Source organism: Miscanthus floridulus, chromosome 18 (genome assembly GCF_019320115.1).
Source record: "Miscanthus floridulus cultivar M001 chromosome 18, ASM1932011v1, whole genome shotgun sequence".
NCBI classification, from domain to species: Eukaryota; Viridiplantae; Streptophyta; class Magnoliopsida; order Poales; family Poaceae; genus Miscanthus; species Miscanthus floridulus.
This window is the reverse complement of record NC_089597.1, coordinates 20,606,855-20,617,833: the sequence shown is the minus strand read 5'-3', so window position 1 is coordinate 20,617,833 and position 10,979 is coordinate 20,606,855. Positions and strand designations below refer to the sequence as shown.

Below are 10,979 nucleotides of genomic sequence, written 5' to 3'. Positions count from 1 at the left end.
GCGGATGCATGAAAGGGAAAGAAAGGAATGGAGAGAGAGAGCCACGTCACGGGCCTTTACTAGGGCCTGCCGCGCCGTGATCTGTGGCGCGGCAGAGCTGGGCCACGTCACCGGGTCGCTGCCACGGTGGCAGTCTCGCCGTGCCGCCATGCATGACGCGGTAGAGTGGTTTGGCCGCGTCACGTCATTTGGTGCGTCCAAAATGTTAGTTTTGAAAAAAAAACAGAGTCAGTTTTAAAAATTGTTTAAAAAAGTGTTAAAAATAAAAAAAAATCTCTGCCTGCAGGTGAATTGAATTCCGGGCAGGCCAGGTAACATGGCATGGCGCCGGGGGGCCTGGGGGGGCCGGGCAGCCCATGTGCGGGCGCTCGTGGCCGTGGGACGCCCGCGTGCGTGCGGGGGCCGGAAGGACCGAAGGAGCCGGACCACCCCAGGAACAGGGGGCGGCAGCAGGCGGGTGGCAATAACTGACGCGGCCGGCGGCCCGGGCATCTCATCAGGCGGCTTCGCGCGGCCACGGGCCACCGGCCCGGCCAGGCCAGCTCAGTTTGCGCGCAAGGGTGCCAGACCGCACGCGCTGTCGTACGACCCGCCCTGCACGGATGTACGTGCGCCCATCGCCTGCCTGGCCTGCGATGCGAGCCTCTGCAGTGCTGCTTGTGCTTGGGATGGACCCCCATCCATGTGTGCCCTCATCTGCTGCTGCTACAGCAGGCGGCGTTGCCTTCTCTTCTGGTAGCTCAGATTTGTTTCGTTTTCTCGGATTAAAACGCATCCCAGTTGCACAGCTCGGATCATTCATGGAGATGTACACCTCGTAGCCCCGGGTAGGGCCATGTTTAGTTCCCCAGTTTTCTGAATTTGACACTATACAAAAAGAAGATTCTCCGTCACATCAAACTTACGGTACATGCATGAAGTATTAAATGTAGACGAAATCAAAAACTAATTGCACAGTTTGATTGTACTTTGCGAGACGAACGTTTTGAGCCTAATTAGTCAATGTTTCGACAATTATTATCAAATACAAATAAAATGCTACAGTGCGCTACCGCGCGGCTTAGATTTCCGGCGGCGCCCCGGAACTAAACGCGGCCTGGGAAAGAATTCGATCACGGGCAGCGGGATTGGGGAGGGGGCAGGCGATGATAAGTCGTTTGATGGTGATTGGAGGGTGCGAAACAATTAGGTGTCATGTACTAATGCAATCCACCTCTTGGATTGGATGCGTGACGGCGACCTTGCGTGACAATGATTCTCCGTCACCCAGTGTTTCCCGCGAGCGCCGAAACAAGAAACCAGAGACACGATACAAACTAAGCGTGCCTTTTGCAACATTTCACACAGAAATTTCGACGGCGACAAAAGTTGGTATTACTTGCTCATTGGATGGATCCACAAAATTGCTTCAACAGGCGTCGAAATCTGCTGCATCGACTGTCGATTCTACGTGCAAAGCATCCTCTACAGCAATTTCTTTTACCAAAAAAAAATAAAAAACAAGATCGAACAGCGCAGTTTCACCAGGTTGGACTTGGACACCAGGTCTCCAGCCACGATCTCCATCACAAGAAGAATCTCCTCCTGCTCGTATCCATATCCGGCTGTGATCAATTTGCATAAAATCAAGCGCACATGTCAGAAGAAACATCACATGGAGTTGTAGGGTGGATGTGACATGATAATTAAATCAACGGCGAACAGTAGTACCTTGTGAACCCACTCGTACTCCCCACTTTTCGTGTCGAAGGTCCCATGTTGCAAGGTGAGCAGCTTTAGAACGAAGCGAGGCCCACATTCCTGCGCCATCACAAAACAGTTTGGGGGCTTTACTGCTAGAGATAATGGGGGTGGCAATAATGCAGAGAGAGAGCCGCGGATCTAAAGTGAAACCCCTTTAGGCTTTAGCTGCTGCTGAGGATTAGAGATCGCGTTCGCTAACATCTAACTGGCAGGATAGTGATATCGTGAAAACAGATACATCATACTAACGAACAGTGGCTATTAATAGGCCCTGGAGAAAGGACTGGCTAGCCTGGAAACATGGTCAACCCCATGTTCATGTATTCAGGATGATGCGTCGTGGATATTGCTGGGGCAACATATTTTTCTAAAAAAAAACGAAGCACAAATTGATCGTGCGCAATCAACAATTGAGAACCAGTTGACAATTTAAGGCCGCTTGATTTCTGAGTCATAAATGAAAATGCTTACAGTAAAACTGTTGGTGGAGTAGAAGTTGCCATACCTGAAGGCGACAAATCACTTGCTTCTCAGATTCGCTTTTGCTTTCAGATGCCTTGGCCTTCTTGTCCTTCGAAGCAACCTTCTTTTCTTTTGTCTCAAAGATGTACCTAGTGTGAACAGTCCATGGCAAAGGTTAAAATGCTAAATGTATAATTAGCAGGCACTAACAACAAAAGTCATTCCGCAAAAATCAGCTTTGCCTATAAGCATAGCAATAGCAAATTTGTGTTTACTAAAAATTAACCATTTTCATAAAGAATTATTCGTAAAAGGTAGACAACAGATAACTAGACATACACCCAGGCACCCAGCGTACAACAGTTGCAAAACATAACTCTCCGCACAAAGCCACTATTCCTAATTGCATTTTGATATGCACACCTGTGATGACGGAAAAATATGTAGTCTCGCTGATTATGGAAGGTCACGACACGGCGCCCACGGAAATTAGGGTCTTGAGGGAAGAGAGATTGTATCATCCTGAAGAATGAAAGAGGCAAGAAAGACATGTAAGGAAAAAAAAAAGAGAATCCAAAATAGCAAACTACTGGAAAGAGGCAGCAGACCAGCCTTTCATAAATAAATAAAAAAAAGAGGTATAAGTTTCAGATCACCTTCCAACACGATGACCAAGGCGTGTAGTGAAATTGTTCAATACTAGCTCTGGCTTATGACTTGTAGGGTTGCCATGGTTCTGTAATATAAAGAGCAGACAAAAATGTAAACCAACATAACAAAAAATGCTCCATACTGTACAATGTCCAGGTACACTCCATGCACAAAAAAGGGTTCTGCTTCACTAACTTAACATATAGAAAAGATAAATTGGATAACCAAATGCCGTTTAAGAGCATAATAAACACACTGATCACACTAAAAATAACAAACAGATCTTGGCATACAATGTGCTACTAGCTAGAAAAATCCAGAGGCAGCATGTCCTCCAGGTAAGATAACTTTCATCTCTTTACATCAATCTAGAAGGCATTAAACAGTTACTAACCAACTTCATCCATGCAATAATTCAATACAACACTGTAAAGCGTGGAAAATTAAAACAAGGACATGGCATGTCAGAAAGAGACATGGACCAACCTATAGCAGACATGCCATATGAAACCGAACATAGGCACATAGCCATATGCATGTTTGGTTTTTGGGCACAAAACTCATATGGCTAAGGCAAACTAGGGACAACCTAGAGACAAGTAGGATAGTGTAACTGATAGCAGCTTGATTTTTGTTCATTTTCCTTGCACCTTTTTGTCTCAAAAGTTGATGGTGAAATTATGTCAGAGGTGAGGTTATGCCTCAATACTTTACCATTTGAGGTGCTATCTGAACTACCTGAATAAATAATTAAACATCGTTCATCTTTGTGGCATCTGGCATGCATCATGCATGATCTCTTTTGCTAATATGCCTATATGTTGTGGAGATCCACATTGCCTTCCTTACATAACATAAAACTGGGAGTTCAAACATGAAGAGGTTTAGCTAGGGCTTATTGGGAACAATTCTCTTTTCCCATAGCAGTACCATGTCCTTTGTAGCAAACAACTGAAAAATTACAAGACTATCCAAAATAGTGACAAACAAGGGAGGACATCTAGGTAGTAGGTACTTCTGTAGAGTGGAGACACAATACCATGTAGAGGCATCTGAAACAAGAGCATTCTACTGCATACAAGTTTATTGTGGTCTCTAACAAGTGCGAAACATAGCACCAAACAACAGATATAGTACGTAGTACCTTTATGTCCTTCCGAAGAACAAGTTTGGATAGTTTGAAATGTGCAGTAGGGCCATCAGGTAACCCAATCATAAGCAGAGCATCTGGCACATAAAAAACCAACAAGATGTCACAAGCAAGATGAAGTTCAAGAACTTTTAGTACCAATATGATGAATCCATACCAGGTTCCCTTCGATTTGTGTGGACAACAATAAGTGAGGTGAAATCCCTATTGTTTGCATATTCCACGATCTGAAAACAAATGAATTTGAATGAATTTATAGAGGTGCCTCGTTGAACCAATTAAATTAAAAAATAAATCAGTAAAATGTCATACTTTCTTGAGTTCGTATGTTCCCCTTTTTACATAATGGGAATTCGGTATCACTTGCATTAACTCGTCAATAAATGCAGGTCCCCTCTGGATATACATTGCAGAGAGTGTATTGTTATTGCAATGTTGTAGGAAGTATATAAAAACATGAAATCATCACAAATTGAAAATCAGCAGAATAAGATATGGAGCAGAATAAGAATAGAAAATAAATACCCCTGAATTGAAGCGGCATGTCGTAATCAGGATTTTCGGGGTTATGTGCTGCTTTAGAACTGCATTGAATTCATCCGCATCATTTCCTGCAAACAGCTGCAGACATCAAAAGTTATTCCATAGTTCACAAATCTAGAAACTGCGCTGAGTTGAAATAGTGGTCTAAGTAAATCATTGAGCGCAACACCAAAATTTGAATACAGAACTTTAGACTGAGTAAAATTGACACAGTGATCTAAATGAGCATTCATCCGCAAAGACATAAAAGACTAATAGAGGTTCCTAAAATTGACACAGCGATCCAAATGAGCATTCATCCGCAGAGACATAATAGAGGTTCCTAATAGTTTCCAAAAGAGAGTGTTACTGCACCCCCCCCCCCCCCCCCCCCCCCCCCCAAAAAAAAAAAAATCAAGTTGCACAGTGGACACAATGCACAAGAAAAGCTTAGAGAGCAGCTAACAAATTACCAGCAACAAGAGAAAGATGAAAAAGTGCAGTCAGGTGCATAAGATGGTGATGCAAAACCAAACTAGACTGGAACATCAAGCAAAGCAAGTCTTAGTTGTGCTACTATACAGATGATCTCATTGTCACTCTTATGCTTTGCAATTTCATTTCAGCTGTGACTTTTTATTCTGTAGACATTGTCACTATTAATTTGACATTCATAGTTTTTTCTAGAGTACATATGGGCATTAGTAACCTAAATATCGGATCCCCACAAGTACTGTGTTTGTTAGTTCTGCACTAAATTAAGCATATCAGTCGGTATTTACGCAGACTTATAATGTTATATAAGCGTCATCAAGAATGATAGTCCACTCCATACGAACCTCCTGGTCGTCGGGCCGGCACACAGTCTCATCGGGCTCCCGGGTATTCTCGATCGTCCGGGGCACCTGCCTCTCCGGCGGCTGCAAACACCCAAAGCAATCAGAACCAAACCGAACCAAAAACTGCAAGCTCAACAGGTGGCGTGGGCAGTTCGAAGAGCGCTCGCTTGCCTGCTCCCCGAGCTCTTCAGCGCGGCGGGCGGCCTGGCCGCGCTCGCGGGCAAGCGCGCGCTTCTGGGCCTTCTTCTCCCGCTTGAGCTTGGCGTGCACCTCGCGGCGCTTGTCCTTGTTCTTGATCTGCGACGGCAGTGTCGCCTCCGCCTTCTCCTTCCTGGCCTTCTTGCCCTTCCGCTCGCTCCTCCCCTCGCGCTCGTCGCCCTGGGGCGGCGACGCGTCGGTGGGAGGCTGCTTCCGCTTCTTCTCCTTCGCCATCGCCGGCGGGAGGTTGCTGCGGTTGGCGCGGCGAGGGTTTAAGCGGCGGCGGCGGCGACGGCTAGGGTTAAGGGATAGCAAGGCGGGAGCGAGAGCGCTGTGAGCGGCGTGGCGCGTTGGTGGCGGCGACTCGCTCGACTCGGGGACGTGGGGAAGGGAACAGACACCTGGGCCTTAGAAGATCACGGCCTCACGAGGGTTGCGTTTTGGGCTTAGACTGTGAGAATGGGCTACCAGTTATGGGCTTGTATTCTGTGCTGGTAATAGGAAGGTGGAATTACAATATACTCCCTCTTCAATTTCAAAACTTAAACTCTATTTAGTCGAACTATGCTTACCTTTAAGCATTGACATCATTCGACCTTCGGTAGGACTAACACTTACATGTCCTCATTAACATGGTTAGTCCCTAAATTGCTTTGTTATTAGCTCACCAAAACTTGCATAGGGGCCCAAATGCACCTAAAACCTCCCTCTTTCTTGTGATTGATGACAACTCAATTTAGACTTACAAAAGATAGAAAAATTTGAAGCTTTTGAACCCAACTTTTATAAAGACCTCCCCTTATGTATACATTTTGAATTGGATTCAACCATTGATATTGCAATGCATACATCATACTTTATGAAGCTTCGCCTATATTTTGGAATTCGTGGGGTGCCAAAACAAGTGTGTGTGTGAGAGAGAGAGAGAGAGCATAAAAAAGATGTGATGCATATGACATGATATATCACAAAACATTGGTAAAATAATTTGACCATGTGACCAAGCATATAGGGATATGCATGCACACGGTCAAAAAAAAAACAGCAAGCATCACACACAAACATTATCAGACAAGCTAACTTAAGATAGATAAGCATTTACACTTAAGGTTCAACCTGCAACCCTTACATCCATCACATGTTTTTCATGTCCATCAGGTGCCACCACACCACGAGATTAAGTTCAAATATTACAAGTCCACGACGAGATACATACAGCATTAAGCGATAAGCAACTATACAAAAGTGATAAGAAGCATAACACTCCCCTTTGGCATCAAGCGCCAAAAAGGTAGGAAGATCTACACACGTGAAGATCTACTCCTCGATGTTGTAGTCAATGCCACCATTACCATCATCTTCGTAGTCAACCTCCGACTCCTCGAACGGGTCAGGGAAAGTAGGAAGGTGAGGCGGTGGGTCTGAAGCCAAGTTGAGGTGAGTCTTCAACTCATGCAGGTCGCATCTCAGCCCGTGAGATTGCTCAGCGTTGTAGCGGCAGAGTTCGTAGATCCTGGTAAGCACACGCTTGAGCTTGGGGTCGAGATTCACTAGCTGCACGTACGGCGGGAACGGGAACGAGTGAGCTGAGAACAGGAACCACCAGCTGTAGCAGGCTGAGAAGAGGAACGAGAGTGCTTATATATAACATAAATGATCTCTCTGTCACTCTTAAGCTTTGCAATTTCATGTCAGCTGTGGCTTTTTATTCTATATAAACAATGTCACTGCTTTCATAGTTTCTACAAGTGGCATCAGTAACCAACTGTCGGATCCGCACCAAGTAGTGTATTTGTTGCAATGCTTTTGCAGGTCTTCGCTAAATTAAACATATCAATCGGCATTTATGCAGACTTAAAATGTAAAATGTTATTATAGTATTAAGCATGCTGTCCACTCAATACGAACCTCCTCGTCGAACGGCCTCACGAGAGTTGCCCTCTGGGCTTAGACTGTGAGTATGGGCTGCCAGTTCTGGGCTTGTATTCTGTGCTGGTAATTGGAAGGTGTGGGCTCCTTTGCCTTTTCATTTTCAGTCCACGGGTGATATTTGATTTTGTTTTTCTATTACAATATTTTGTGAGAGTTTAATTTGTGCAAGTAATCTTATAGAAAAAAAAATGAATGACACTTCCATCAAATGCTTAAATGTTTGGATTAATGGATTTTCTCATGAAAAATTATAACGGCTTATGCAGAGATTGCAGAAATTAGGAATTGGCGAACTTTTGCAGAAAAGAATAGATAAATTCAGTGTTTCTTTAAAATCTTTTTAAAACAAACAGATAAAAAATGGAGTAATAAAAATACAAAGATATAGCTGAACTGGACCCGGCAACACTATCCCCTTCGCCGGCGCCGCTCCCGCTCCGTCCCACTCCCACCCGCTCTCCACCGATCGATCGAAGCTTGCCGCCTTCCGGTCCGGCGCGATGTTCCCGTGCCGCCCCCTGGCTCCGCCGGCCCCGCCGCGTGCTCCTTCCCTCGCGTGGCTTCCGCCGTCGTCACTGCGGCCGCCGCCGTCGTCGCTGCGCGTGGTGCGGTGCATGGCGAAGGAGCGGCGGGTGCGGATGGTGGCGAAGCAGATCCAGCGGGAGCTCGCCGACATGCTCACCCGCGACCCCGTTCTGCAGCGCGCCGTGCTCCCGGAGGCCGCGCTCGGCGCCGACCGCTACCTCTCGTCGCTCACCACCATCGCCGACGTCGAGCTCTCCAACGACCTCCAGGTCAGGCCACCCGCCGCTCACGCGCTCAAATGGCGGTCGGCTTTGCGCAGGTGGTGCTGAATTTCGGTGCGCGCAGGTGTGCAAGGTGTACGTGTCGGTGTTTGGGGACGAGAGGGGGAAGAAGGTGGCTATTGAGGGGCTCAAGGCCAAGACCAAGTACGTCAGGAGCCAGATAGGCAAGCGGATGAAGCTGCGCCTCACGCCGGAGATAAGGTTCATCGAGGATGAGTCTATGGAGCGTGGAAGCAGGGTAGGATACAAGTTTATCTGTTTCTATGGGATTCGAATTCAATTGTTTTTGCAAGTTGTTTACATTGAACTCGATACATGCCCTTGATACAGTATTGTTCAGTACTGTGAATTTGTGTCCCAACAATGTCGTGATTGATCTGCTCGGCACAACATATGCTAATTAACCACCCCCTCCACACACCTACATCCAAAAACACACACATGCATGAAATAAATGCCTATCCTTTATCCATCATTGGATTTGTTGTTCCCCTACAAATTGCGAGACATGGATAGGTTTGCATTTTTTTTGAACTTCGAAGTGCAAAGAGTGTGCAATGCAGTTTTTGGTGAAAATTAGAATCAGATTTATTCTTTATGGGGATATAAGAACCATAAGGCCTGTACGAGGCAATTATATATCAACATAAACAATTTGATGGGCACCAGGAGGTGTATTGACACAAAAAGGTTTTTTAGTATTCCTATGTACTGGAAAAATACTGACTGAATATTTCTACCTTTATAGATCCTTGCTATACTTGACAAACTAAAGGAGGAAAGGGAGCAACAAGAAGGAAAAGATGGAGAGGAAGATGTAGAAGGTTCATATATATCAGAAGAAGAAGATGGTGACTGGGATGCAGATGAGCCAGATGAGGAGGATATCATTTACGTAAAATAGCCTATCGTCTTCTAGGAACTTGGTCATCATTCATCCAGAACACAGCAGGTGTGCTTCAACCGATTGAAGTTATGTCTTGCAAATTACTAGTATGAGGCTTTGACCAAGCACCACCATTAGCTTAGAAATTGTTGTGATGCTTTCTGCTTTCAAGTTCCTGGACTTGAACCCTGATGCTTGAAGCACGAGCACATCCCTAAAGGGTTTGGTACTCTCCTCTCTCAAGACAAAGCCAAGGGAACATGTCCCCCCATGGTCAAGTTTTTTGTTATTCTGTCTTTGTAGATTATCTGACATCAATTCCAAGCTCTTCTAATGCATAATAAACTATTGTGCGTGTCATGTGGCAAAATTAGATTGGGGAACAACTTTTGGCAATATTTTTTTAAAAGTAAGCAACTTAAATTTAGCTCTGATTTGGCAAAAAGAAACCATTATGATTTTTAAGGGAAAAAAATCAGCAAATGGTTCAAGAGTCAGAGGACAATAAATGATATGATAATAGCACTGCTACATAGATTGATTTTTTTTTTGTTATTTCAAATTGTGCTAAGCACATTTAGTTTAGTTGTTCAGCCAACAGAGTGTCTAGTACAGCCACTAGATAGGAAAATGTGCAAGAGAAAGTGATATGTCTTTTCTTTTCAACTAAATGATTTGTATGCTTGGGTAATTGTTCAGCTCCACACAGATTTGTGATCTGACTTAATGGGAGGTTACCACTAGTAGTGGGGGTAGGTTGTTCTTTGTAGTAGGCATGATATAGTGTTATGCATCATCAGGCTATCATTTTGTTTTCTTAAAATTTTAGCTGATATGTAGTACCAGTAATGAAGGGTGGGCCTGGTGCAAGCGGTAGAGTCTTACCGCCTGTGACCGGAAGGTCCCGGGTTCGAGTCGCGGTCTTCTCGCATTGCACAGGCGAGGGTAAGGCTTGCCACTGACACCCTTCCCCAGACTCCGCATAGAGCGGGAGCTCTCTGCACTGGGTACGCCCTTTTTATGTAGTACCAGTAATGTTCTAATTGGTAGAACTAAATGTGCAGTTCTCTTCGGAGTTCAATCCAGTGAAGTTCAGAACTCACTGCTTACCTGCTTGTCGAAGCACTCCAGTATATCAGCACTTGAAGAGGTTTACAGGGACATATCTTTTGTCAATTGAAGCAGGTCATATCACATCCCTGCTGCCGTTTAGAAGCTGGTCATGTCCTTCTTCATGGCTTTTCGATGTGGGGGATATTTCAAAGAGGGATTTGAAAGATAGTCTTTTTTCTGTCCACTGGATCATGATATCTGACCACTGATGCAAGACAGTTTGGCTGGTGCTCATTCCTCTGTTAGCAAATGTTTAATTTGTACCTGCCTAGTTGTCCTTGCTGTGTTTCAGTCCCCATTTTCTTCTATGGTTTGGGTGCAGTCTTTCTTTCTCTAAGCCATTTTGTAATAGAGTAGCATCAGTATGATTTAATAATAAAAGATCACTTTCTCATCTGATCTAACAAAAATGATCTGGACAAAGTTACAAATGTATCTCCAGCTGAGCTTCTTTTGGAAATTAGTAGTCCTTGAGTTCCTAAGGCACATTGTGCTTTAATTGATTCGATCTGCTGTGGTTATTCAGGTGACCATGAGGTGAAGCATGGCTTGCCTTTCTCCTCTTAATTTTATTCACTCCAACAGTTCTTCTCGGTTTCAACTTTTCTCAGGGAACATTTCAATGAGCTAGGAGAGAACTGTGAAAGCTTATGAGCACTGTTGTGATCCAATCTGCT

General features: G+C 44.8%; 2 protein-coding genes across 2 annotated transcripts; one reads left to right on the top strand and one right to left on the bottom strand.

Annotated features, from left to right (window-relative positions):
• Positions 1-1,350: 1,350 nt before the first annotated feature.
• On the bottom strand, positions 1,351-5,952 carry LOC136520869 (uncharacterized). Its single transcript, XM_066514541.1, has 11 exons — positions 5,539-5,952; positions 5,368-5,448; positions 4,532-4,627; positions 4,319-4,402; positions 4,164-4,233; positions 4,001-4,083; positions 2,862-2,941; positions 2,629-2,727; positions 2,249-2,354; positions 1,711-1,800; positions 1,351-1,604 (listed from the first exon to the last, which is right to left on the bottom strand). The coding sequence occupies exons 1-11, from the start codon at positions 5,797-5,799 to the stop codon at positions 1,566-1,568; spliced, it is 1,089 nt and encodes a 362-aa protein (XP_066370638.1). The 5' UTR covers positions 5,800-5,952; the 3' UTR covers positions 1,351-1,565.
• Positions 5,953-7,896: 1,944 nt separating this feature from the next.
• Positions 7,897-10,410, top strand: LOC136520746 (probable ribosome-binding factor A, chloroplastic). The gene is made up of 4 exons (XM_066514398.1): positions 7,897-8,291; positions 8,368-8,541; positions 9,052-9,255; positions 10,254-10,410. Exons 1-3 carry the CDS (start codon positions 7,998-8,000, stop codon positions 9,205-9,207), a joined length of 624 nt encoding a protein of 207 aa, XP_066370495.1. The 5' UTR covers positions 7,897-7,997; the 3' UTR covers positions 9,208-9,255; positions 10,254-10,410.
• Positions 10,411-10,979: the final 569 nt, after the last annotated feature.